This window comes from Mesocricetus auratus, unplaced genomic scaffold (genome assembly GCF_017639785.1).
Source record: "Mesocricetus auratus isolate SY011 unplaced genomic scaffold, BCM_Maur_2.0 Super-Scaffold_4256, whole genome shotgun sequence".
NCBI classification, from domain to species: Eukaryota; Metazoa; Chordata; class Mammalia; order Rodentia; family Cricetidae; genus Mesocricetus; species Mesocricetus auratus.
Window position 1 is genome coordinate 78195545 of NW_024429182.1, and position 27911 is coordinate 78223455.

Below are 27911 nucleotides of genomic sequence, written 5' to 3' on the forward strand. Positions count from 1 at the left end.
GCTCTCTATCAGTCCAGTCTCACAATGTCAAGGTGAGCAACAAGTGGATTCATGAGCTAGTGTGATGGTGTCATGGACTCCCCTCTCTCTTTAATACTTAATGCTTTGAGAGCACAGATGACATTTTCTTCCTGCAACTATTTGAGGACAGTAGCACCATGATGCCAGTTTAGTGTTAGCATTTATTTTAAAAATACACAAAATATATATATTTTTTTTACATCGAATCATCAAAGAGTGATAACCTCGCTTACACACTGCTCCACACTTACCTGGTTTCAGTTTGCACCTTTATGCGAACATTAGGAGAAGATGGAGGAGTTTGATCTAATGTTTTGCTATGGTTGTGTAAACAGTTGAGACCACTATAGAAAGTAGGCTGTTGTAAAAGGTAAAGTAGCCTCAGAAACCCAACAGTAAAATTCAATTTGTTTTAGTAAAATTGGCAGAAGTCTTAGCAGAGATACTCCAAGACTAATTAATTATTGGCTTCTAGGCATTCTAAATATTAAAAACCTTAAGGTTCTCTTCATCATGTAAACATAATTTTAACTTTGTTGGCATTCATTTAAAAAAGGAAAATATTAAACCATGATTTTCATAACCCTGCCCATGTCAGTGTACACTCTCTTTATTATGAGAATGAAACCAAATAAGCAAAATACATCAGGGATTTCAAATTGTACTGCAAAGAAGGCCCGGTTGGTCTCTGCTGGGAGCGATCTCACTTACGCTGACCCTGCCACTGGCCGAGTATGAACCCCTCTGTCCTCTGGGCCAGGCAGTACCACAGGCCACGAGGTGGGCAGATCCTCTTGCTCTGTCTTGAGGCAAGCTGAGACTACTTCTGGCTCTGCCATCCTTCCCTGGGCTTGGATTCGTTGAGTTAGTGGTTTGCTACTATTGTCAAGATTGTACTGTTCCTTTAAGGTACCACATGCCACCATAGCTTACACAACAGTCCTAGAAATTAAGAAAACAAGGTAAGGGAAGATTTTAGCAGGAATAATAGCTATTACTGTCACAATGTGGTTTACAATGAATGGATAAAATACATAAAATACAAATAGTACACCAAAAGCTGCCTAAGTATGTTGCTAGGGTAGCTGCTTGGTCCCTTAAGGGTTTTGAGCCACCATTCCTCAGGGATATTTTAAGGGGTATTATAAAATAGATTTGCTGTATAAACAGACAACATAAACACTTTTAAAGTTGACCAAATAAAAGGGACTTACTAAGGAATATCACCTACATGACTAAGATAATAGGGTACATGTCAGTGGCTTTCTGTACTCAGTTCTACAAATGTACCACAGCTGCATTCAAAGTATTTTCACATTAAACAAACAGTATTACTTTTTAAATTAAAAAACAAAAATGGATTGTACTGAAAGTTGTACAAGTGGTACAAAGATTCAGAGGCAGGATTCTAGTTTAAGCCTGTCTTTTACTGGATGAAGATGATACACAGCTCCCCACAACCACACCTACCCAAACTCTACTATGTGAAAAGGTTCACTCACTTGTCAATATACCAAACGCTAGTCATTACCAGACTGGTGAGAGCTGGGGAAAGAGCTGCCCTGACTTACTATGAATGGAGAGGGAATAAAGATACCAGTTCTCTCCACACACATGGCATCCTTGAAAAGACAGGTCAGAGGTAACCCAGATGCTCTGGGTGGGGTCACGTGCACAATGGACACACCTTTAGCACTTTATCCACCTCCTGTTTGCTCAGCTCTTCTCCACATTCCTGAGTCAGCCGAGACTGTATCATGTTCCGGCGGACTCGGTAATTTTTGGAAAATATTTCAAGCAAAACCTGTCGATGCTTTCATAGAAAAAAAAATGTGTTAGTATGAGAAATAGTATCCAGATGTGAACTATCCAAAATGATAGGCCTAACCCCACCTTGCAGTGTCTGGCAAGTCTGCACACTTGTCACTGCTCCAGACTGCAGTCTGGACTTACAAAAATTAAGCAAGCAGAAAAAAAAAGTTTAAACTGGGTGGGGAAGGTGTCCTAATTGGTTCAGAATCTTGACTGACACTGAATCCAGGAAACTAGAAAAATGCATTATATCCCTAAAGAGAAATTAAATAGCACAGAGGATAAATGAGACCCTCCCCAAAGTATAAAGTTTTAAATGAAAAACTACTGCCAAGTGTGTTGACTCACACCTATAATCCCTGCTGAGGAAGGTGGATCAACATGAGTACAAGGCCAGCTTGGGCTAGAGTGAAAAACTCATCTCAAAAAATGAGAAAAGACAGCATCCAGTATATTTAATATCTCAAATTCCTATAAGGAAAAGGTAAGAAATTTATCAGTCTATAGAATTCTCTAAGAGCCCAACTGTCTTACATAAAAAAATTCAGATGTTCTACTAATACCCAGAATAATAGAAAACTTTCCAGTTTGCAGTGAAGGGAAGAACATGGCTTACAGACCTCACAAGAAGAATGAAGGAATGCACTCCAGCATGAGCACACTGGGTTGTGTGCCTTAGGATGATGGGGACTAAAGCAACCACAGCTGTAGCCATTGCCTCTGAGGAGGACAACGGGGTCCATCAGAAGTGGAGTCAGCTTCCCCACAAAGATTTTTGGTCTTGAATTTTATTTTGATTTTAAATTGAACTTACTACTTTTTTCTCCTTAGCTATCAAAGAAGCTAAGCAGGGAAGCCTGAAGTGACCTTTCCTGGGCAAGAGCACAGGGTCACTTCAGGAGTCCTGGAAGCTAGGCCCCACGCCCACTCTTGCTCAGCCTTCCTGTCCCCTCTGCAGGGAAAGGGAGGGAGACTTCTTGTCTCAGCCTAACTGACAGTACTGCTTAAAAAAAACAAACAGGCTGGAGAGATGGCTCAGTGGATAAAAAGCACTGGCTGTTCTTCCAGAGGACCTGGGTTCAATTCCCAGCATCCACATGGCAGTTCATAACTGTCTATAACTCCAGTTCCAGGGGATCTGATACTTCACACCAATGCATACACAGTTAAACAAATTATTTTTAAAAACAACAAAAAACAACCTTGGAGTCCAGGCAAGTTCATAATTTAAAAGCATCCCAGAACTGCATGACACAAACACAAGAGACCTGGTACCCTCTCGTGGCTGGACAAAACAACCTGAAGTTCAGGGCTGAGACAGCTAACAAGAAAGCCTTTGGATTCCTGCTGTCTGTCAGAGGCCACTGAGAACTGACTCCATATCTGGTCTGCGGGCCTGCCGGACATGTCTATTCCCATGGAAGCTCTACAGAAACTGCATATAGCGAGGCCACTATACTCCAGAAACCAAAGGTGATTCTGTCTTGACACAGCAGACCCCCAAGTTCAGGCTTAAACACTGGTACACCTGCCTGTCTTGGCAGGTGTGGCGTGACTGGAGAACTTGTTGTGTCCACGATGCTCCACCTCCCAGTTCATAGAAGGCCTTAACCTTCTAGGCCTCCCACTCTTGAGAAAGAAAGATGACAAAGACCAACAAAAAAGGCACCTCACCTGGTCACTCATGTCTCCAGACTCCCAGAGAGCAAATACTTTCTGCTCGTCCGGAGAAGCAGCGGTCTGTGGGGGAAACTGGCCCAAGCATGAGTTGGTCATTTTTCTGTCTCATAAATCCACTGCCCTGCCCACTTTACCCCATCTGACCTGCAGCCCAGTCCTAAGAAAGTGTGGTCCAAACCTAGTTCTTCCCCTCAGTGGTGCTGGTGAGAGGACTCAGATGCCTCCCGTACACAGAAAAGTAGGCCTGCAGACCGCAGAAAGGAGGCTCCGCTGGCACAGAGGTAAGGCCTTGGCTGAGCAGCATCCTAGGCCACAGGTACTTATGAGCTTGGTGTTGCACATGGTATACTCCCTACTTAAGAGTCAGTACAGCTGCCCCCCCCCCCAATTTCCCTCATTTGCTTCCCAGGCTGAACAGAGCCTAGGAAAGAGCCATAACAGCTTCTCTCAGGCCACAGCCAGGTACTCCCTTCCGAAGACAGGCAGCAGTCTCTTGCTGTGGGGAGCCTACTCCATGGGCAGGAAAGATCTGCTCAATGGGCAGGAAAGATCTGCAGTAGAAGCAGCTCGCTCCACCATCAGCATGCTTAGTGCCAGAAATGTGAAGAGGCCAGAGTGTATTCAGTCCACTGGCCTGCAAGCCAGGGGAGTCACCAAGCCCCAAGCTGTGGGGATGTGCTCAGCTGATCTCCGTGAAAGCAGAACAGATAGAGCCTCCATACTAAGGTTCAGATTCTACCTGTACCACTCATGTCCTAGGGACTAAATATCAACCAGGTAGAGTACCTATATTTACTGAGGCCTCGGTATATTACCTATCTTTCTTTCCTATGGTAAAAAGACCAACACACCCACTTTAGATGCGGACAGGGAGCCCCAAGGGCTCACATAGTCATCCACATGCAGCCAGCCCAGCTGCCCTCCTGAAGGGCTCTGAGTGACTTTATCTGCCTTTCCTGGCAGGCATAGGCTTTACTTACAGGCACCAGTATCTGCTTGCAGCCAGCGGCCAGCACCGTATCCTGTAGCATGCGGTCAGAGATGCCACTGAAGAGTGTGTGGCCCGGGGGCAGGCCTGCCAGGTGCAGGTTAAAGAGGCGCTTGAGTTCGCTCAGGGTGAGCACAAACTGTCTCTGAAAGGTGGCTTCCACGAAAGCCTTCAGTTCCTGGGTCACTGGGTTGCTAGCACAGCCAGGTATTGGGTGCCCATTTAGGCTGTCCCCACCCACTGCCCGCCCAGCAGGCAGCCCGTTGGCCAACTTGGTGCTGAGGCAGCTACTGGGTGTAGTGTCCATGGGCTCCTCCTCCTCAGCCTCCAGCTCTTCCCCATCTGCTTCATCCTCGCTCAGAGGTTCTTCCTTGATCTGCACACTGGGCAGGACTGTAGCTGCCCGCATCTGTTCCTTCCGTCGCTGCAGCTCCCGCTCCAGGAAGGCATGGTTCTGCTGGGCCTTGGTTTTGGCTGTTTGGACTCGCTGTTCTCCAGAGACCAGCCCAGCAGGCCCTGTGTGGAGAGGCAGTATGGTTCAGAAGGGCACTGGTCCCAGGGAAATAAACGCATGGGAACAGAGGCCAAGCAGGGAACACAAAGACAGCTCCTGAAGCAAGGAATCAAGTGCTGTCTTCCACCTTCCTTGCTGAGGTGGAACTTGGCTACCTAATACTTAGGGAAGGCATCAAACTAGGCACACCAGAATTAGAGCCCTGCTGAGTACCTGCTAGCAGCTCCTGTCACACCACCTGCTGAGCCAACAGGTCTCAGAATCCACCCTGCCCTGAAGGACATAGCCTCTCTTAGTTTAGGGGGCTGCTGAGGCTGTCCTGCTAGACAAGCATTAGGCTAACAGTGGGGGAGGGGGGGAGTAGAAGGGAGGACAGCACAGCCCTTCTTTGGGCCTGATCCCTGAAAAGGACCCCCTTTGGGTCAGGGACCAAGTTGGGAGCCTACCCAGCCTGAAGCCACACACCTGATTGTCCATCCGGCTTCTTTGGCATGGTTTCTTTTACGAGATTATAGACTTTTTCTAATCTGAAAAAAAGAACAAACCCTTTAAACTCTAACCTATATATTGTACTGCCTGCCTCACCATAGCAACGGAGCCCCAAGCCCAGGACACTGGGTCACCATGCACAGAGTTTAGCCAGGCCTCCTCTCCAAGCCCTCCAGTTGCACACATGCCCCTAGGCAGAGCGAGGAGAGCAACCATCCTGTCTTTCTTGCTAGGTTATGTGCCTTTCTCCTCTCTAGCCCCTCAGCACAGCAGCTCTGACAAGCAAGGGGTGTGGGTGCCATCAGCCTTGTACTGGGAGTACTTGTGGTCATTTATGAAATCCATCTTTGTGGAAAGCAGCAGCAGAAGTGCGCACAGCCCTGCCCCAAGTGTCTCTCACTGCCCAGATCCAGGCCAACTGTGCTGTCCCCAGGAGGCAGGTCCAGGGCTGCCTACTACACCTTTCATGCTACCCCACAAGCCCTTACTTGGCCTGGATGCCCGACCACAGCATGTGCTGCCGCTGGACCACATCTGGATGCTTCTTGATAAACTCCAGGTCGTAAGGCAGTAAGAACTCCCAGCCTTTGTTGATCCTCACTACAGCCATGTGCTCCAGAAAATCCTTCACATCCTCAGCGCAGAGCTGAAGGGGGGAGGAGGAGTGTAAGGCAGCACCAGCCCCAAGCTTCCCCCGTAGCAAGCCCCGGGCCATGAAGAACACCACTTACTTTGGTCACTGCTGCCACCTCCTTCCTCACCACCCACCGGCTCTGTGTGAACTTCCACATCTGAGGAAGAAAAGCATCATGTTCTAGGAGGCAGCAAGAGGCTTGAAAGAGGTCTGGGCAAGGGTGCAGAGGAGGCCCAGAACTTGGGCGGAAGGCCAAATGGGGTTCCTTGCCCAGCTCTTCTTAGTATGTGCCTTGGGGATCCTCTTTACCACAGCCACGTTCTTTACAGACATTCTGTCCTTCAGGATGGCTAGGTCACCCATTCCATTCAAAACAAAGTGCTCAACGGACACAGCCTTGCTCACCTGGTTCACTATTGCATCCCTAGGGCCCCCTAAGAGTGTCATGAGGACTCAACAAGGTACTGCCCCGTGCGTGGCAACACTCCACTGTGGCAGCTGCTGACAGCTGGCATGGCTTCCCAGAAGCTCAGGCTCCCTCCGACTCTGCCTCATCAGCTGTCCTGTCCCTGATCTACTTCCAGGAGTCTCAGGAGAGGCAAGAGGACACATTTCACACAGATCTAGCAGGCTCCCACACAATGTATGTGCCCAACAAAAGCAAAGGGCATCTGTGCATGAATGATGCCAGGTGGGAGCAGCATTCCATGCCCCAGGTCAAACACACTGCCGAGGCCCCTCAACTCCAACTTGCCCAAAAAGTCAAGACTATCTAATCAGAAAAGCCAACACAGCTGTCTTCAAACACTCTAAGGGCTGCTTCCTTCCATGACAAGCCTGTGCATGATCACACGGTTCATTGTGGATAAACCTAAGCAGTCACATTCAGCAATTCGCAGTGTAAATGCCAAGGTTCAGGGAGCAGTGCAGATTCCAGAGACATGAGTTTGAAACCTTGGGAGGGACTTAAGCTCTGGATATAAACAGGGCAGAGAGGAAGGAGGAATGAGGTAGCTCAGACATGTAGGAAGGAAGAAGTGCCCGTCTATGGTAAAAGGAACTACTGGATCCATCCAAAGTAGGTGCTGGGCAGGGCTATGGATCCAATGCCACCAGACTGTCAATCTCTCGTGGGAACTGAAAACCTAATTTATTGCAAAATCCAGATTTAAGTCTTTGTACCACCCACAGGATAAGCAGAACCCTCTGGAATGGCAACAGGGTGTTATCAGCCCAGAATGCCCAGGCAATGGATTACCAGTGGAGCCCCACACGGTGGCCTGCTCATTGACCTTGCATGCCAGAGCTCACCACCTGCTCTGGATTTCATCCCTCCACTCCCAGCTCTGTGGCCAGAGTCTAGATACTTACAACAAAGTCTCGGCCCCTGCAGAGCACCTCAGCTGGCATACCACTGTGAGGGCTGGAAGAATCCTTGGGATACAGGATGTCACTAACAAATCAAGCAGAGATAGCTGGTCAGTCCCTGTCTATAGTCCTATCACCATCACATCCAACTTTGGAAGCCCAGTGCTCACAGTCCAAGCCAGGTCAGGTCACATGCTTTTGCAGGCAGGCAACAGGCTTGAGTCTGCAGCCCTCTTCCCAGGCCCAGGAAGACGTGGGAAAAAGCAACCCTTTCCAACTCACCACACCACATACTGACCCAACTCCAGGGAGGAGTTAGGGGCTCTCAGACACATAAGCTAGGAACCTCACAGAGCCCAGGACTCTAGAGAAGGCCCAGAACCCACTGCTTAAATGTTTGTGGCTTTAAGAGAAACTAGTGCTGAAGCAAGCTGCAAGGCCGCCCCTGCCTGCCTAGAGAGATATGCATTAGCTGTTCAAAGATACCTGCCTGCCCTGGATCATGAGAAAACAGACTGCACCCAGGGCCCGAGGCACACAACATAACTCCCACCCTACCTCCAGCCACAGTCTCAGGCCAGCTTTTAAGGCTCTCCTGCTGGAGGCCCTCCCCTCATGCCTGAGTCCTGAGCAACTCATGCTCCAAGGCTCAGCTCCGTGGGCACAGACCTGGCTGCCACACAGAGGTAGAACCCACTGTACACTGAACCTAGGCAGGCACATGTAGAGGACCCTGCTCTGGGGCTAGAGACGGACTGGATGGTGTGGTGCACAGCACATAACACACAAATAAGCCACGTTTGAGTCAAAATGAGTTCTTAGAACTCTCAGATACAAAGATAGACCTGGCTGGAAGGATCGCAGCCCCCACACAGTAGACTCAACAGACGAGAGAAGGCTTCACAGAAGCCCAAGCTAAGGAGACAGGCCATACTAGTACTTCCAAGGGCAGGCAGAAGCCTGGCTGATTCAGAGCTTACATTCACCTCTCGGCCTCTCGATCAGTGTCTTCAGATGTGTATGTGATTTGACAGCCCATCCTGACTTCTACTTGTTCACAGTCTAAATACAAATAGTACTCACCCTCACATTTAACAAGCAATGTGTCACCGATAAAATTCTTCCATAAAGAAAATTGGGTAATCCAACAGCAAGGTCTATTTACCAGCGAAGGGTGCCACCATGTGGCAGTAAGAGGAATACACTTTACCATAAGGTTGGCAATCAAGTGATAATGAGGTTAATGCAAAGAAAATGTTTTGAATTTTAGAGCTATTCACATTTTACATTATTCACTTCCCACTATACTGTTCAAAGGGTGAGCCTCTGTTAATGTATTTACTGTAATAGCATTTCATTCTAATTAAAAGTAGGCATTACCAGGATTGGCTTGACATGTTCTAGACATGGCACTGAGAGCTAGGCTCAAGGGATAAAAGGACATGACTATCTCTACTCCCTCAGAACTGACCATCTGATGGAAGAATCAGAGGAGAAAAGAAGCTACTGAAAACACTGCGCCAAAGTCATGACCTGTGTGTGGACCCCAACAGGCAATGTACAAAGAAAACCACACTTAGACACTTCCTAATGCAACAGTGGAAAGTCCAAACAAAGAGAAATGCTTCAAAGCAACCAGAGGAAAACCAAGATTACCATCGAAGAACACGAATTAGGCTGACAGGAGACTCTTCAGAAACAACTACCATCAGAACACAGTGAAGTCGGGCTGGGAAGGCAGCTCACAGGATAAAGCACTCGCTGCAAACCCTTAGATCACACATGAAAAGCTAGGCCGGGAGTCAGAAAGACGGCTCAGCAGTTAAGAGTGTGCTGTTCCAACAGAGGACCTGAGTTTGTTTCCCAGCATCCACATCCAGTGGCTGCTGTACAGCCACTATAACTCCCAACTCCAGAGGGATCTGACTCCTCTGGCCTCCAAAGGCCCCTGAGCTTACCTACAACTACCCACAAGCATACATATAATTAAGGGCAGCCACCAATAATTCCAGCACTTGGGAGAGAGAAAGCGATCCCCATGGCAAGCTGGCTAGCTAACCTAACAAGGATGGGGAAAGTCCAGGTTAAGCAAGAGGTCCTGCCTCAATAAAGAGAGTGGAAAGCAATCGAGAAAGACACTTGACATTAACATTGGGCCTATACCCACATATGAACACATACATGTATGTATACCACATACACAGAGAATCATACCAATCAATGCATGAGGGGAGAATAATCACCAACTTAAAAACAGAGGAAAGCTATTACTTGCCGATCTGCATTAAACACTAGAGCATTCTTTAGGTGGACCGAAGTTATCCCAGATGGGAACTCAGATGCACACAGAGTGAAAATACGATACAAAAGGCAGACGTGTGAGTAAACCTAAGAACACTGAATAAAGTCTAGTGGGCCTGAAAATATAGACAGAATCAAAATATACACATGGGAGGTAAATAACTAAAATATTCTAAGGTTTTTTAACTGTCTCGGAAGAGAGTAAAAGACAATGTGTAGCTGTGCGGTTAGATGCATGCCCAAACTGTAGGGAACCAATAAGAGTCAAGAGACTAAATTAGGATGAAAAAATAGTATAAAAAAATAGAAACAGAGTCCTGTAAAACATAAAATGCAACTGGGCAGAGCAGCATCAATAACGTAATTAAATTACAGACTCCAAGCAGCTTACCTTTTCACCACCCAGTTCCCTTGAACCAACATCGCCACCTTCTGGATTCCACGAAGAACAGCCACAGAGTCCACGGAGGGGCCAAGGAGGCTCATAAGATTGGCAAAAGGCATGACTTTCACTGAGGTGGACAGACAAAGGACACGACTCACTGGTCAAGTGAACAGAGGCCTAGCCCTTCTATCCTCCCCACCAGTGCTTGCAGAGCATCAAGCTCCCAGCTCCCATAACTCCTAGAAGTGTGAGCAGGGCCAACAGTGCCAGCAGTAATCACGGCTGATGGTGGGCTGTATGCCAGGTTTGTGTCTCTCACAGAACAAATGTGAGGATCCACATCAAAAACCAAGGAGTATGGAGAAGAGTCTGTCATTACTAGGCCCAAAAAGAGTTGAAACCACCCCTTCCTTCAGCAGTTGGAAAAGGTAGAGCCAGGATTTGAACCTGAACCACCTGTGAAGCCTCAGGGAATCCAGGGCAAAGCCCAGGGAAGGTCCAGAATCCTCTACAGAAGCCCAGGAATGGTACAGAGCAGCAGAGAGCCCCACCCCCGTCTAGGCCTAAGGCTTTATTTATACTGGTTTCTCAGAAGCCCAGAGCCTGGGACTCAGCCCCCAAAGGTTCTGTGCCTCTGTCTAAGAGAAAAAGGAGCCAGTCCTTATTGTGTAAAGCCCAGTAAGGCACCAAGAGCGAGACAGTCCTACTTCACATCCTGTGTGAGACTGTGTGTTCAGACCCATCAGTGTCCAGGAACCCCTACTAGGTGGCCTGACCAAAGCTCAGGCCATCCTGCTCAGGATTCTGCAGCAGGCAGCTGGCAAGATTTCAAAAGCCCACCTGATGGACCCTGACACAGCGGTGCATTATGGGATCTGGGCAGACTCTAGGAAGCAGGGGCTGCTGGCTTTGGCCCTGGGGCAGAGAGCAGCACTCACCATTCTTCATCAGGACCTTAATCTGATCAGCCAGGGGCAATGTGCGCAGCTGGGCCATGGATAGGACATTGCTGGGAGCCACTGGCTTGTCTCTGTTAGAAGAAGGGATGAGTAGTTAGAGGAGGCCAGTAGGAGGTAGTGGGAGATACTGGGGGGACAGCCCTTACTCACTTCTCTTCCTCCAGGCTGGGTGGCATGAGCATCATGAGGTATTCACTGTAAGGGATGGGGGTGGAGGGGTGTCAGAGGCTCTGTGGACTCTGCCTCACCCCTGCATGTGAGCACAGACCACAACCAGATTGAAACTTGGGGAGGTTTAAGTATAGGCCCATCCTCCCCATCCCCAACAGTCCCCAGCTCCTAGACAACAGTCCTATAGAACATGAGGGTCACCTATCCCAGGCCACCCTCCTAGGACGTCTCCAGGGGCAGTGTCCCTCCTTCACCCTGCCCACACAGATAATGGGCCATAGTCCCAACAGGAACTTTCCCAGAGACTCTAGCGAGCACCAGCCAGTCCCACCTGGGAGATTTGACAAGCTCTGTGTTCTCCACCCCACTGGATCCCTGGCACAGCAGGTACTGGCGCTCATGCTCCGAGCGGCTATCCTATGGGGAAAAGGCAGAACAGATCATGACCCCACTCCAGCCACTCACTGCCTGCTCTAAGGCCAGCCACAGGCCATATGCAGTGTCTTAAGCACAGCATACCCAAAGCCTCTGCAATGTGGTCTCAAACCACCTACTCCCTGGCTTTAGGACCCCAGCCCTAGTGCTCTATAGTGCAGAAACACCAGCAAGGACTAGAAGTGAGCTAGCATTCACCAAGCAGCTGCCATGTGCCAGGTTCAGTACCAATGCTCACTCACACAGTAACTAACTCTACAGGGCTCTTACTATTCTTGTTTCAGACAAGAAAACTGAGACTCAGGAAGAGAAGGCAATTTTCCCAGGGCCACACAAAAAGAAGCTGTAGTGTATCTAAGTCTGACCCTGAATCTAAGGCTCTTCCCATACTAAGCTCTTCCTGAAGGTTTCCATTGGTCCTTCCCGCAAAGATCAGGCAGCTCTAGGCCAGGCACCTAGGAGCCAATGCCTAATTGCTTCCTTTACTCAGTATAGCATCAGGTACTAGGTTGCAAAACTCTGAAAACCAAATATATTAAAACTTGTCCTGCCAGGTGGTGGTGGCGCACGCCTTTAATCCCAGCACTCGGGAGGCAGAGGCAGGCGGGTCTCTGTGAGTTCAAGGCCGGGCTGGTCCACAACCTCCAAAACAATACAGAGAAACCCTGTCTCGTAAAAACCAAAAAAACTTGTCCTGAATAGGCAGGCAATAACCTGAGACTATGTGACAGATAGCAGATTCTTCGGTGTGAGCCCAGATGAAGTGTCTAGTCTGCAATCAGCATTCATGGTGTGTACAAAACTAACCAAACACCAGTCCAACTGCATGAACAGCTAGGGGGCTAGAAGCCCTAAAGTGTTGACAGTGGATCTCTGTTCCCACTCTGACACCGGCTAAGTGGGATGTGGACAAGTTGCCAGCTGCTCACAGGACTTTCACACTCTATGGTACGACCAAGGAGCCCACACACACTGAAGCTAAAGGTAAGCGCGGCCGTGCATCAGGCTCTTCCCCAGGACCTGCCCTGGCTCACCTTTACACCAGAGTAGTGCAGGTGGACCCAAGGCTCCTCCGCATGCTTCTTCTGAAGGAACTCATAGGACTGCACACGGCGCTGGCGGGCCTGCTCTGACTCTGGTCGTGAGAACCGCACCTGTGGAGAGGGGAAAGGTCACACCCTTGGTCTATGACCCCCACAGCTCTTGCCAGACTATAGAGAGACAGGCAGACAGACAGACACAGACAGACACACACACACACACACTTCATAGCACTTGCATTCCACCTCCCTCTTCGCTTTTGAAATTCAATCTGTGAGCTGCCAATGCAGGGTGAGCGGTGTTTTCTTGCTTCTGCTGACCCTGGCCAAGGTTTTCCAGCTGGGCCATAGGGGTAATAAGCATACCTTTTCAGATGAGGGTGCTTACCCAGGAGGTTTTAAAGGCTACCCAACAAGCTGCTGAGAACAGGACAAGGCTTAAGTTCTCTGCCACATCACTTCAGGAGAGGACAGCCCACCAAGATGTGCAAACTCTATAGCCATTTCCATGCCAGCTACAACTTTATTGAGCAACATTTTTCTTTCAATGCTCATTGTAAGCTACATATACATAAATAATGCATATAAAGGAGGAACCTCATAATCATGTGTGGAAAGCTAATATTTTTCTAAATCTTTCAAAATCAAGATTAGCCAGGCTAGCCACTCTTCTGTACCCATCAAAATAGCAGAATCATAAAGGTGATTAACATGGAACTTTGTAAGCCTATGAGGGCTTCATGGGGCTCCTGGGCGTACTACCTCCCTGGTCCCAGTAACACCTGCCACACCCAGGATCCCAGCTATTACACAGAACAAGGCTATGCCATTTACACAGGAGTCAGGCTGGGCAGATAGCAGGCATCTCCAGGTAGCAGATGATGGGCTCAACAATACTCTGTGCCTGTTATTCTCAAGGATGGGGAAGTCCGTTCTGCTCACCCTGCAGCTCTTGCTATCTTTTGCCATCTATGCTGCTCCCTCCTTCCAGGGCCAGAGCTCACCGTGATCTGCTTAACGTCCTCTTCTGCCTCGTCCTGAGAAGAATCCCCTGCTGCAAAACAAGCTGTCAATACAGCCTCTGCTGGGATTGCTCATTCCACCCCAACACCACCCTCCCCCAGGAAGGCGGGGGGGGGACGGGGGGACGGGGGGACCTGTGGTCTTAATTGGGGCAGTTTAATTAACTCTGAGGCAATGTTTGGCAATCTGTGGGGACATTTTTTTTGGTTGTCCTAAATGGGGAGTTAGGGGCATTTAGTAGGTAGGAGTCTGGGGCGCCAGTAATCATCCCACAATCTGACCAATTTCTTAGGCTCACCCTCATTGGCTGCCTCCCTCTCGCGGTGCTTGGCATCTGCCTTATCCAGGTAGGAGAAGCTGGGCCGAAGCTGTAGGATGCCATGTAAAGGTGTCAGGTGGAGTTCACCTGGCAAAGGAAGAAGGGCTTGAACCTGCCCCTGTGAGCCACAGCCGACATACCCAGCTTACTCAAAGGAGTCACCAAGTCCCCCTTAGCCAAACCACCGATCCTACTCCAGTCCTAATCTAGCCTCTTTAGCAACACCAGGCCAGGAGGTATTTCCAACTCTTATCTGATCCTGCCAGGTACAGCAAGCACGCCCTGGAGCACGAGCCTAACTTTGCTATGCCATTTCCTTGAGACTTACCTCCTGATACTCCCCAACACCATGCGCCTCCCCACCCACGTCAGTCTCCTTTCCCCACCCTACTGCTCCCTCTAGCCACCCCTCTTCCCTCTTTGGCACACTGCTGCTGCCGGAAGCCCTACTGGAGTGCATCTTCTGACCTCCTCGGGCACCAGGCATGCACACAATGCACATACACACATGCAGACAAAACATTCACACATGCAAATATTAAAAAAATTTAAAGAAATGTAGCTTCAAAGAGATACAGCCTTGAGAACAGACCATAGGAGCTATGGGCCATTATTTGTCTTTTGTTTGTTTTTAGTTCTTCAAAACAGGGTTTCTGTGTAGCCCTTGCTCTCATGGAACTTGCTCTGTAGACTAGGTTGGCCTCAAACTCAAGAGATCTACCTGCCCCTGCCTCCCTGAAAATGTGTGCCGCCGCCACCACCACCCAGCTAAGACTTTTTTTTTGGTTTTTCCAGACAGTGTTTCTCTGTGTAACAGCCCTAGCAGTCCTGAACTCATTCTGTAGACCAGATTGGCTTCAAACACACAGAGATCTGACTGCCTCTGCCTCCTGAGTGCTGCTAGGATTAAAGGTGCATGCCACTTGGGACGTGACTTTTGAATCTATTTCCTCTGTACTCAGATCCACGTCACTCGCTGCTCTGCAAACTCCAAATGCTGTATAAAGTGAGCATCTGACACATGTGCTGATGGGCTCTGACACACCCTAGACATTCACCCATTTGAAGCACACACCTTGATATAGGTTAATATAGTCTCAGAACTGTAACAACTATGCCGTTCTCAACTTTAGCACATTTTCATCACCCCAAAACAAACCTGTCACTTGCCACATCATCCTTTCTCTGGTCCTGGGGACAACCAGTCAGCTCTATGCCTCTACAGATATGTTTATTCTGCAGTTCATAAATTAGAATCATGTGATATGATTTTTAGTTCTGTCAACCTAACATACAGTCTAGAAACACCTAGAAAAAGTATCTCAGTGAGGGAGTCAATGGGCACATCTGTGGGGCTTTGTCTTGACTATGAGGAAGACCCACCCATTGTGGGTGGGACCACTCCAATGGGCTGGGGGTCTTGGACTGGAGTGGAGAAAGGAAGCTGAGCACTAGCATGTGTGTATTCACTCACTGTTCTCATCTTGACTGTGGATGTAAAGTGGTCACTTCCTGCTGCTGCGACCTGCCAACAATGATGGCCTGTAACTTGGGACTATGAGCCAATTAAAATTAAACCTTTCTCCCAAGCTGCTTTTTTTTTTTTTTTTTTTTTTTTGGTTTTACGAGACAGGGTTTCTCCATATTGTTTTGGAGGCTGTCGGTCCAGCCTGGCCTCGAACTCACAGAGATCCTCCTGCCTCTGCCTCCCGAGTGCTGGGATTAAAGGCGTGCGCCACCACTGCCCAGCGTCCAAGCTGCTTTTGTCAGGGTGTTTCATCACAGCAACAGGAAAGAAAACTAAAACATGTAAGCATGCAGTCTTTATTTATTTATTTTGAGGCAAGGTCTATCTACATAGCCCTGATTGTCCTGGAACTTACTATTGTCTCCCAAATGCTGGGATTAAAGGTGTGCCGAGATTAAGTATGAACCATGCCTGGCCATTTGTAGTCTTTTGAGCCTGGTTTCTTCCATGATTTTAAGGTTCACCCTTGCAGAAGCACACATACATCAGGAATCACTCCTTCATACAACCAGATAAGGCTGTTCATGGATATGCCACGTTGGTTTATGCAAGCATCACTTAATGGGCTTTGGGTTCTTTTCATTCTTTAGCTCTCATGAATAATGGCCCTATGGACATCTCTGCCCATGGTTTTAAGTGGACATACTCTCATTTGTCCTCAGTAGATGCTGCCTATGAATAGGATTCCTGGGTTTTAAGTACCCTGAAATTAAAAAGGACAAAATTCTGCTACCTGTCCCCAATACTATGCTATGTTGTATATGCGTTCCCAGGAGCAAACTGACTTGAAGGTCAAGCTCTATCAAGCTGGGAGTGCCCAGCAAAATTCCCGTTGTAGTGCTTTTACTCCATAGTTTGTCATTTCCACGCTGCCTTGATCCTGCCTGGTTTAGTGTTCAGTAGGAGTTAAGAACATGCATTAGGCTGGGGAGACCTAGGCTGGGTGAGGTCCCCTAGGCCCAGCCCACCTTGTGATCTCCCCAGGGTATAGCCAGACCCAGGTACCTTGCCTGTAGAGTGCAGCTGCATAACGGGCCGTGTTGCTGGTGGTCTGGGAGGAGCAGAAGGTCTGCTTGTCCATCAGTTTCCTGGGAGCACAAGGAGAACTAGTATGAAGGCTAGGACGCTCCAGAGAAGCTAGTCAACCCCATTCCATCCCAACATCCCCCAAGGTACACTAGCTAGAGCTAAGGGATGAGAAAACTCATAGTTTTGTCTGTACACCAGCAGATGAATGATGGATGTGGCTCCAGAGGCCAGTTTCCCAACTTGGGAGGGAAGGTCTACAACACTCTATGGTTAAAGGTAGAGACCTGACATGATGCGGATCCCAGAAAAAGAGCATAAAGGGCCCCATGCTTCTGAGGCCTCTGCAGACTCCTCTTTAACCTTTACCTGCAATAGAACCCTAGGGGCAGGGACTCACGAGGAATATGTGCTAGTCTCATCAGCACAGGCACCATCCACGTTCAATGCAATCTGTTCCCCTTTGCTGCGGCAGTAGTTGGGATTCAGGGTGTCAATGGCCATCTCAAGCTCTACCTGGAGTTACAAAGTACCACCCAACTTGGAAGGTGCCATGGCACAGCTCCCAAGGAACACTCCCAGCCAGGTCCCTACCCAGAAGCAAGACTGACCAGTGCCCCTCCCACTGGGCCCCTGGGTTTTGTTCCACACGGAGGTCACCAGTGAAATTTCAAACAGAATTATCATGGAAAACAGGTATAGTCATGTTTGTGCCCTACTCTTCCACACCCCAAAATCAGAATGAGAAATTTTAAAATTAAGATGTCATCTCCAATTTTAGCATCCTGGAACAGCATCTTCCCGTGACTACAGAGCCTGAAACAGATGGGGAATTTGTTTGGGCTCCTCCTTGTCCCCTCATTCCACCCTATATGGGTACAGGACCTTCTTCTATCCCACTTGCTTTAGGCTCACCCCTACCCACACCTCAGCACCCAGGCTTCCCCTACTCCACCTTTCAATCAACCGTGAGCCTGATTCTGCCAGGGCTGCCTCTCCTTTCTGGAAATGCTTTCCTTCCTTGGCTTTCAAGACCCGCACACTGCTGTTATCCTAATCCTTCCACTGTTCCTTCTCTTCCAGAACCCCAAGTGTCTGTCTTCTTGCTTCCCTCAACCCCCATTTATCCTCTGCACCCCACTTCCATCTTGGAGGATAGCCCCACCTTCTGCTGCTTGGGCTTGATCTTGGCTGAGAGATGTGGGATGTCATCATAGGTCATCGAAGCTGGACGCACAGGGTACTAGAGACAGAAAGGCATCCATCAGTCCACCCTGCTCAAACTAGAGCAGGCATCAAGGGTTCCAGTGAAAGACTGATGAGTAGCCATTCCCATTCATGATACGCCCACCCCACCAGAGACCAGGGTACCCAGGCCCCAATCTGAAACTTTCACCCACAGTCTGACTCACTCTGGGGCCTCTTGAGCCTCCTGCTGCTGGACCAAGTGACATGGCTGAGTCCCTTAGCACCCTGAAAATCTAGAGCAAGGCTATGGGAATTTAAAGTAGTGGGAGCCCAAGGACACAATGACACTTTGAAGGCCACTGGGGTGAGAAAGGAGACAAGAGGAGGCCAAGAGGGAAAACAGGGCTGGCCTACGAATGCTAGTGCTGAACTGGACAACAGATACGGAAATCTGTGACTCCCTTCTCTCTCCTTAGAGTCTGTGCTTTCCACACACAGCCTCTGCAGAGGGGTCAGGGAACTGGGTTGCTCCTGTGTATGTCACACACACAGCGCCCTTCCACAGGAGTCCCCACAGAAATACTGGCTTTCTCTTCTCTCCCATGAAAGCTGCTGATGAATGAACTCCAAATCAGTCCCCCAAATCCTCAGCTCAAGCCATCAATGCCTAGTACCCAACAGCCTCTGCAGTGCACTTAAGGAGGTACAGAGCTTGGGCAGAAGCTCAACTTTTGGGACCACTTCAGGTCAGCTACATTTAGCCTAGGAGGGGATAAGTGGTCACTTCCTAAAAACTACTCAGTAGTAACACCAGTGCTATTCCGGCTTCCAGCTGAAGCTGGATAAACTTTGGTGAGAGGAACAGCCTGGAGCACACGTGCTCTAGGTAGGGCCCTAAGAAGAACCAGCACTGGGTGAGATCTGCCCTCCTTCGAGAGCTCACAAAGACACTGAGGTGCCTGTACTGAGATCCAGAGCTCTAAACTTGCCCTACTCCAGTTTGAGGGCTGGTAATAAGCCACAGGCCTGGGCTATAGTACTTACTCCGGTGTTCTCCCTCCCAAAGCTGCCAAGAATGTGAACAAAGCAGACAGAGCAGGCACCAGCAGAGCCCAGCACACAGTGGACACACATGACTGTCATAGAGACTCTGCAGTCAGTCAAGGATGCAGGTAACCCTTGGGGAATGGAAGCCTCTTCTCTGCACAGGCATGGAGCACTGCTGCTGCCCCTGCCACCTGCCCCAGGCACTGGAGAGCTCAGAAGCCTCCAACTCATTCTCTTATGTGCAACACAGAATCAAAGTGCTTCTAGTAACCACCTTCTATTGGGAATGTAAAATGGTACAAAACAGTCCGCCAAGTCCTCAAAAAGTTGAATGCAGTATGATCCAGCCAATCTATTCCTATATATACACCCAAGAGGTGAAACACAGGTTCATACAAAAACACAAACACAGATGTCTAAAGAGCATTATTCAATACAGTAGCCAAAATGTACACAACCCAAATGCCCATCAATTGATGAGTGGATGAACAAAATATACTGCAGCCACAATGGATACTTTTGTGTGTTTGGTTTTTTGTGTACGTGGAGGTCAGGGCAACCTCAGGCATCATTCCTCAGGAGCCATCCACTTTGTTTTTTGAAACAGGGTCTCTCATTGGCCTGGAGCTCACCATGGTGATTTGAAAGAAAATAGCTCCCAAAGGGAGTGGCACTATTAGAGGTGTGGTATTCTTGGAGGAAGTGTGTCACTGTGGGGGTTTGGATTTTGAGTTCTCTTTTGCTCAAGCTTCCCTTAGTGTGACTTTCAGTTGACTTTGTGTTGCCTACAAGATGTAGCACTCGGTCTGCCTGCACACCACTATGTGTCGTCCCCCAACCCCACCACCGGCAAAAAAAAGTTGCTGTGGTCACTGGCAGCAGTGGTAGTGCACGCCTTTAATCCCAGCACTCGGGAGGCAGAGGCAGGCGGATCTCTGTGAGTTTGAGGCCAGCCTGGTCTACAGAGCGAGTTCCAGCCAAAGCTGTTACAAAGAGAAACCCTGTCTCAAAAAATCAAGAAGAAAAAGAAGAAGAGTTGCTGTGGTCGTGGTCTCTTCACAGCAATAAAAACTCAAACTAGCCGGGCGTTGGTGGCGCACGCCTTTAATCCCAGCACTAGGGAGGAAGAGGCAGGCGGATCTCTGTGAGTTCGAGGCCAGCCTGGTTTACAAAGTGAGTTCCAGGACAGCCTCCAAAAGCTACAGAGAAACCTTGTCTCGAAAAACCAAAAAAAAAAAAAAACAGAAAACAAAAAACTCAAACTAAGAAACTCACTAAGTAGGCAGGCTGGCTGGCCAGGTTATTGACCTGTCTCTACTCCCCAGTACTAGGATTACAATGTCCACACACAAGCACATACCATCACACCCAACTTTTGAGGTGGGTTCTAGGGACCAAACTTAGGTCTTCATACTTGCACAGCAACCACTTACCACCTCACAGAGATCTTCTTCTAACATAAAAATGAAACAATGATCCAGGCTAAAACATGGATGGCTCTACTAAAGCCCACACGTGCTATTTCATCTACATGAGAGATTCCAAACAGGCAAATCCATAGAAACAAAGGTAATGGTTGCCTAGGGCTAAAAATGAGAATGGAGTCAGTGCTGACTAAACGTGAGTTTTCTCTCAAAGGGACAAAATGTACTAAAAATAGATTGTGGTGCTGACTGCACAGCCCGCACAGGCCCCAAATATGCTAAAGTCTTAAACATGGTTCACTTATATGTAGAAAGTATGGTGCATGAACCATCACAGCACTATTATGGGATTGCGTTAGCTTAGGTAAGCAGTGCTGGATCACAGTAGGTATTCAATTCATGCTAGCCACAGCAGGGAAGGGCAGTGAAAGTCTAACAACTTGGGGCACACAGGAAGACAGGCCAAAGGTTTGCACATGGTCACAAGGATGCTCTGGAACGCCCCTGTAGCATTAACCTCTTCCCTAGGCAGTGGCCTAAGCATTTCAATGTAGACCATTCAACCTTACAGAATCTCTATGAGGCAGGTAGTGTAGCTATCAGAACACTAAGGCACAGAGATGAAATACTTCCTCAGGGGCTGGAAGCTGAGCCCTGATGGAGTTGGAAGTGGCTGGTCTGGCCCAGCACCCGAGCTGCTCACTCTGCATCCCATGTGGTCCTGCTTCCCCATCTTACTAGGTAAGCTCTGCCTTGCCTCCTGCCCAGCTCCACCACTCCCTCAACATCGACTTTCCCCTTTACCTGCAAGTCCCATCATTACCTGAAACAGATACAGCTTCTCTGCCAGACTTTTGGCCAAGTATACGTCGATCTGGGAACAAGGGGAGAAGACTTAGCCAGGACAAGACACTTAAACCAGGCCCCAGCACTCAGACAGGATCAGGGGCTCACAGAGGCAGCTTAGGGAAGGGGAAAAAAGTTCATATCATACTAACAGAGGTAAGCAGGCCAGGCCTCCAAGTCAAGTCCATCTAGAACGCCCTTTCAACAGCTACCAGGGAACCAAGTCAAGAGCCTGCTTGGCCCCTACCCATGTCACTCTAACCTGGAAGAACACACATGTCTGGGTACTGAGATTGGGATGCCTCCCAAAAAAAGCACTTTCTGGGAGATTGGGGGTCCCCCTCTACCTACTGTGTTTGTTCTCTCTGCTTTCTCCCAACTTACCACTCCGGCATCTGCGTGTCACCCTATTTTAAGAAGGTCTGCAAGGCCCTGTGTGACCTACCTGTCTCCTTTTCCTTCCTGATGCTGACGACCAACATTCCTGACTCCCAGGCTCTGTACACAAACTATGTTCGCTCCTGCCCATGGGCCTTTGCACACATGCTTTCCTCTCCCTGGAATGTCCTTCACATAGGCCTCTGACAACATATTTATCCCTAGAAACTCAGTGGAGTTACCACTTGAGCAGAAGCTGGCCAGGGCTGCCTGGCTGCAGAGGGGGCTCCCTCTGTGCTGTCTCCACTCGCCTCTGTGGTAGACCATAGCTATAGCTTAAGTGCATTTAAGTGACTCAAATCTAAAAACTTAGTACCCCACAAAGGAGGAACCACTCTGCCTGTAGCCTCCTGGCCCATGCCCCTCAGACTCAGGGTGGGTTCCAGCTACACCCAAGGAGGCCAGGGGCAAAAGCAGTCATGTTTTGCCATTTGCTTTCCAAAAATCTAGGACCTGGGCTGGAAGGATTCTGAGAGTGAGTATAATAACAAACAACTTTGTCTTTCTGTGACTGCCCACAATATTTTGAGGGTCCTTGCCTGTCTCCCCCATAGGCCAGAGGCTGCCTGGAGGCAAGGACACAAGCTTGGTTGCTATAATGTCATTGCCCTGGTACACAGTGAACAGAATGAAGAACTGCTGAATGACACAATCTGGTAAGCCCACACGTGGGAGCCAATCTCTTTTCAGTCACTTGCATCTGTTCAATGTCAAGCCCTGCAGCTGGCTTTGCAGAGAGTGGGACAGACAGAGAGCATGTTGGATGAGGTCTCAAAATCAGGGGCTGCTGGGTCACTGTCCTGAAGAAGAAAGTCAGCCACTCAAGTGGGGTACAACAGAGGCAAGAGCAAGGTCTGGGGTCCCTAGATCATCAACAGGCACTAGACTGGCCATGGACATGTAGAAGTCTTGGTCTGGGGTCCCTAGATCATCAACAGGCACTAGACTGGCCTATAGACATGTAGAAGTCTTGGTCTGGGGTCCCTAGATCATCAACAGGCACTAGACTGGCCATGGACATGTAGAAGTCTTGGTCTGGGGTCTCTAGATCATCAACAGGCACTAGACTGGCCTATAGACATGTAGAAGTCTTGGTCTGGGGTCCCTAGATCATCAACAGGCACTAGACTGGCCTATGGACATGTAGAAGTCTTGGTCTGGGGTCCCTAGGTCATCAACAGGCGCTAGACTGGCCATGAACATGTAGAAGTCTTGGTCTTGTAGAAAGACCCATGGTCTGTGGTCCAATAGAGTGTTGACAACAGCAGTTACCTCCTGTATGACTGGGTCATCTTCTTCATTGGCCATACTAGGGACAGCCTGCCACACAGTCCTCAACTCGATCTGCAAAGACAGCAAGAGACCTGGGCAATCAGCAAGCCATTCAATCAACCTTTCTGATGTACCTAACCCTCCACAGGTGCAGGGAAGGGGAGCCCACGACATAACCTCCTTTCTGTGTCTGTGGTGGAGGCAGCCATGAGATGGGTTCAAAGACCAGCAAAGGGCACAAACAGGTAGACCCAAGCCAATACATGTCAACTGTACCTCTGGAGAAGACTTAACAAGCAGTTTTACAGGCTTCTTGCCCACTCAAAAAGAACTCCCAGCCAGGCCTGAGGAAGCTGGCAGTCTACAGCCAGAGTTGAAAACTGGAATCCTGAGGGTCCTGTGGTACTATGAAAGCCAGATGTCACATGACCCACAGACTTTCCAGGGCTCTCTCAGACAGCTGACTCCAGTGAACTGATTTTCTGTGCTTTGGTGTCAAGATGATCCTCTTTAAATATTTTTCTCTGGAGTTTATGTAGCAATAAGGCTCTAAGTGGCGTGACTGTCCCCATCTTACCAAAAAGAGAATGAATTCAGAGACAGGTTACAGGAGCTTACCCAAAGTCGCACCGCATCAACACAACAGCAGTTACCTCCTGTATGACTGGACTTGACAAATCTAGGCCTTGAGATTTGGGTGACAGTTGTGAACGGGGAGGTTCAGTGGAGGGTAGGCTCTCCAGCTGAGGGGCATGTTGGTGAGCTTATAGGATGGAAGAACAGAACCCTGACAACACAGAGAAGGGAGAGTTTGGGCAAGGAGAGGGAGAAGGATGCCTGCAGGCTTCCAGCTCTTCTGTACCCAAGGGTAGAGGAGCTCCTGGCTAAGAAGAGAGCTGAGCATCCACAGACTCCAGCTGTTCCCCCTCTGCTCCTGGGTAAAAGCATTCCAACTTTATCCATCTCACATATGAATGATTTAAGATGTAAACAAATACTAAGTGTGCCAGTGAATGACTGTGATCCCAGCACTTGGGAGGTAGAGAAAGGAGGACCCTTACTTCAAGGTCAACCTCAGCTATATAGGGAGTTGGTGGCAAGTCTGGATACCCAGTCTCAAAAGAACAAAGATGTAGCTGGGCATGGCAGGAGGACTTCTGTGAGTTCAAGGCCAGCCTGATCTATAAACCTAGGGCCATACAGTGAGACTCTGACTCTGTTCCCCAAAAAAAAGTTTAAACAAACAACAATAACAAAACCAAAAGATTTTTTTTTTTTGGTTTTTCAAGACAAGGTTTCTCTGTATTGTTTTGGAGGTTGTCCTGGAACTCACTCTGTAGAGCGGGCTGGCCTCGAACTCACAGAGATCCGCCTGCCTCTGCCTCCTGAGTGCTGGGATTAAAGGCGTGTGCCACCACCGCCCAGCCAAAACCCAAAGATTTAAAGGTGCCTTCAGTCCAGGGTTCAGTGCCAGCTAAGGCCCCATGCAACTCACTTGTTGCAGACACAGTTCACACTTGAACACCTGCCCCATCCTTGGCATCTCTCTTCTCACCAGCTAATCCTGTTAGGTCTGCCTTCAAAAGAGGCCAAAAACTGACTTTCTGGGCCACACCTCAATCTAGCCAGCTCAGCATCCTGGCTGGTTTCCTGGATCCTTCCTACCTCACAATCAACCCTCATGTGGTACCACTCTGAGAAACATCTCCAGTGTACCCCATCTTTTTCAGTCTTCACCCCTCCAATGAACCTCAACAGACCCCACTTTTCCTTACGCCCCATTCTCACCACTCTGTCTGACCCTTCCTTTCTCTTCCCAGTGCATCTGGGAGCCAAGCTAACTGTTCTACCTAATCAGGTTCCTTCTTGTGCTCTTTTCAGGGTTTTGTTCAAAGGTTACCTACTTCTAAAGTGGACTCTGTCCCTACTCTTCAAAGCTGGAAGAAAACATGCTCCCCAAACTCCTTTCCTTTCTCTGGCCTCCAGAGCACATTATCACCATGGGACAGCCAGCTGTACCTGTCCTTCCTACCATTAAACTGTAAGCTACACAGTCTACTTTATGTCTTGCTGTACTTCTACTCCCTAGAACTGGGCACCTGAAAATATGGACTGCAAGGATTCTGGGAGCTCCAGGATTCCTGGCAAAGGAAGAGCTGGGATGGGGGAAAGAAAGGGGCTGGTAGGAAATGGGCCACCACACACATCTGAACCATCTAAGCACAGTTCTAAGTCGCTGCCACTGTGCATCTGCAGTGTCACAGATGTGTCCAACAAGTACCTGCCCTTTAGGCAGCTGTTCTTGGTGGCCAACTGAGACAGGACTTCAGGGGGAATCAAGGAAACACAGCACATGCAAAAACAGGCTGTGGCCTAAGAGAGTACCCAGTTCTACTTATTTCATGGCTGAGATTCTGCCAGCCTTGGGAATCAGGCAGGATCAGGTGCCCTCTCTGCGGGATGACAGAGGCTCCTCCCTCTGGGTACCACACCTGACTGGGTTACCTGCAAAGGCCATCACCTCCTGTTAGCCTCCCAGCCAACAGGAGCCAATTCAGTGGTTTTTCAAAGGTTCAGCCTATGACTGACAATAATCTTTTCCCATCAATGATGCAGAAGACACATGGAATGCCAGAGCTGAAACAGTATTTCATGTAATATGATTGTTACATGCCATACAGTGATGTTTTCCATCTTTGCCTATGCAAAATAAAAATGCTGGTAGCAAGACCCCCAAGCCAAGTTTACATTGTTCACCAATAAATTTTTTGGTGGTGGTGTTTTTTGTTTTTCGAGACAAGAGTTTCTGTGTAACAGCCCTGGCTGTCCTGGAACTAGTCCTGAAGACTAGACTGGCCTCAAACTCCCGCCTCAGCCTCCTGAGTGCTGGGATTAAAGACATGTGCCACCAATGCCCAGCTTCCTAATAAGTCTTAATTTGCAATCTTCAAAGTCAACAATACAACAAGCCTCCTGAGTCAGCTGTGGTGGCCCAGGCCCGTGATACCAGCACACAGGAAGCTGAGGGGGGAAGATAAATTTAAGGCCACTCTAGGCTATTATATAGTAAGGCCTCACCTAAAAAAGAAAAAACAAAATAAAAAAAATAATAATAGACACAAAACAAATGAAAAAAGATACCAAAAAAAAGCTTCCTTAGAGCCATTCTTTCCTGTCTCCAATTCTCCAGAGACTGCTAGTCTTTGTGATAACTACTCACATTGCTGTCTTCTCCGTAAACCCAAACTCCCTTCCTTGGGTCTCTAAGCCCTTATATGATCTTGCCTGGTTCCACATAACCGTCTCCTCAGGTCCTAGTAATCTATCGCTGAGCCCACAACAGGCCAAGCCCCTAGCACCCTGAGGACCTTTGCACAAGAATCCCATGTCATGTTCAGTATGCTCATTTTTCTTAAATGTAAGCTCTGCCACTCCCTCCAGAACTAGACAGGTTTCCTGAAACCCACACTTGAATAGCTGCTTCCAACCCTTTCCACCATTAACCCAATTCCTTATTTCCTCAGTGGTCCTAACCTGGAACTTCTCTATCTGCTGCTCAGGTGTTGGTTGTCCTCTGTACTAGCAGACTTTAAACTCCACGAAGGCTTCTCTATGCTTCAGATTCCTCAACCATAAAGTGGACATAATAATTATACTTCATCGTTGTTATGGGGTCATTACTTTTAAAATTAAAAAAAAAAATCACAGTCCTTCTCCTAAACCCTAATGCTGCCTGGCACCAATATAGTACAAAAAATATTCAATCTTCTCGTTAGCTGTGAAAATCAAGATTTATAGTACCCAACTTATAAATGATCTGCCCAAGGGCACAGCCCCAGGGAACAGTATAATCAAGAAATTCTTCTAGATGTCAATGAGCCTTGAGTTTATTCTTAACCACTATGCTGCACACATCTTTGATAAAAGGCAGTATGGTATAGTGGGTAAGAGGTTGGACTCCCGTCCGAAACCTTACAGGTTCAAGTCCCACCTCTGCGCAATGTACCAGCTGATTAAAAACATGAATTGCATAACCTTTCCTATTTTCATCCCTAAACCGGCAATAAAAAAAAAAAAAAAGCACCGGCTTCAAAGGGAAAAGTGGAACATACATGAATGAATGACTGTTGCTACGTGGCAACATGTTTTCTTCAAATATAAGATGAAACGAAGACAGCCACAAATGAAAAGCAGGAGTGTGTCACCCATCTTACCCTCTTTAAACCTTGTCATAGGGAACCAGTATCCCCATTTCACAGAAAAGGGTAAGATCTTATCTTTTCGCTCCGAAAACCAACAACTCCCGGACGACCTGGTACAAGCACCGCCACCCCCCGGCACTGAAGGGCCCCAGGGTCTGAGTAGCAGTCGCCGACTCTGCTGAAGCACAGACCAATGAATGAGGCGCCCCGGACCCGGCAGGCCCAGGAAGAGTTGACCCGGTTCAGCTAAGACGCTGACCCCCGCCCATGCAGGCGGCCCTGACGTCCAACAGCTTCCTCCATGTCGCAGGCGCTCAGGCGCCCTTTCCCACACCTCCGAGAGCCGCCACGCCACCGGGCACCAGTGCCCTCGCAGGTGCGGCTCCGGAGCCAGGCCCGGGCGGGGCAGCGCGGCCGAGGCCTGAGTCAGCGAGGGCCCCACGGCCGTCGCCTCCCCGACGTCCAGCCATGCGGAGCGACCCGGACCCGGGAGAGCCGGGAAAGCGGGGCGGCTGTCCGTGCGCCCGCCCGGGTTCCGGGAGGCCGCGGCCCCCAGGCACGCAGCGGCGCGGGCCTCTCCGGCCTACTCGGCAGAGCGGCCCAGCCCTCCGCGCGAGTGCGACCGCGGCGGCCGGATCCCCGGGACTGCCGAGTCGGCACTCACCTTTCCGCCAGGGCCGCGCGCGAGCGGCGGCAACGGCCCAGGGACCAGCGGGTTGAGACGGTGGCGGCCGGGTCTTCTATTAGGCAGCGGCCATGTTGCTGCTGGAGAAACTCCGGCGGACACGTGGGGGGAGCGGG

The 27911-nt window shown here is 49.0% G+C and overlaps 1 protein-coding gene across 5 annotated transcripts; it reads right to left on the reverse strand.

The window, feature by feature from the left end:
* Positions 1 to 162: 162 nt before the first annotated feature.
* Positions 163 to 27911, reverse strand: Polr3e (RNA polymerase III subunit E). Of its 5 annotated transcripts, none has more exons than XM_013117117.3 (21): positions 27775 to 27911; positions 22909 to 22980; positions 21176 to 21226; positions 17859 to 17936; positions 17094 to 17209; positions 16673 to 16755; positions 14119 to 14226; positions 13802 to 13848; positions 12792 to 12911; positions 11654 to 11739; positions 11302 to 11346; positions 11131 to 11222; positions 10199 to 10319; positions 7510 to 7591; positions 6236 to 6295; positions 5993 to 6150; positions 5481 to 5542; positions 4494 to 5017; positions 3508 to 3585; positions 1709 to 1834; positions 163 to 963 (listed from the first exon to the last, which is right to left on the reverse strand). In XM_013117117.3, exons 2-21 carry the CDS (start codon positions 22942 to 22944, stop codon positions 907 to 909), a joined length of 2130 nt encoding a protein of 709 aa, XP_012972571.1. In that variant the 5' UTR covers positions 22945 to 22980; positions 27775 to 27911; the 3' UTR covers positions 163 to 906. The 5 variants fall into 5 exon arrangements, with proteins under 5 accessions (XP_012972571.1, XP_005064523.1, XP_040611220.1 ...); XM_005064466.4 differs by having other exon boundaries at positions 13802 to 13851; XM_040755286.1 differs by having other exon boundaries at positions 13802 to 13863.

What these genes read in the sequence shown, in the direction of transcription:
- Polr3e (XM_040755286.1), bottom strand. Translation starts at nt 22,944, where the DNA reads ATGGCCAATGAAGAAGATGACCCAGTCATACAGGAG. An exon ending in AGGACGTTAAGCAGATCACG is followed by an intron (nt 12,912 to 13,801) that starts GTGAGCTCTGGC and finishes CCCTCTCCACAG; the next exon opens with GTGCGGTTCTCACGACCAGA. An exon ending in CTGGAGACATGAGTGACCAG is followed by an intron (nt 1,835 to 3,507) that starts GTGAGGTGCCTT and finishes TTTCTATGAAAG; the next exon opens with CATCGACAGGTTTTGCTTGA.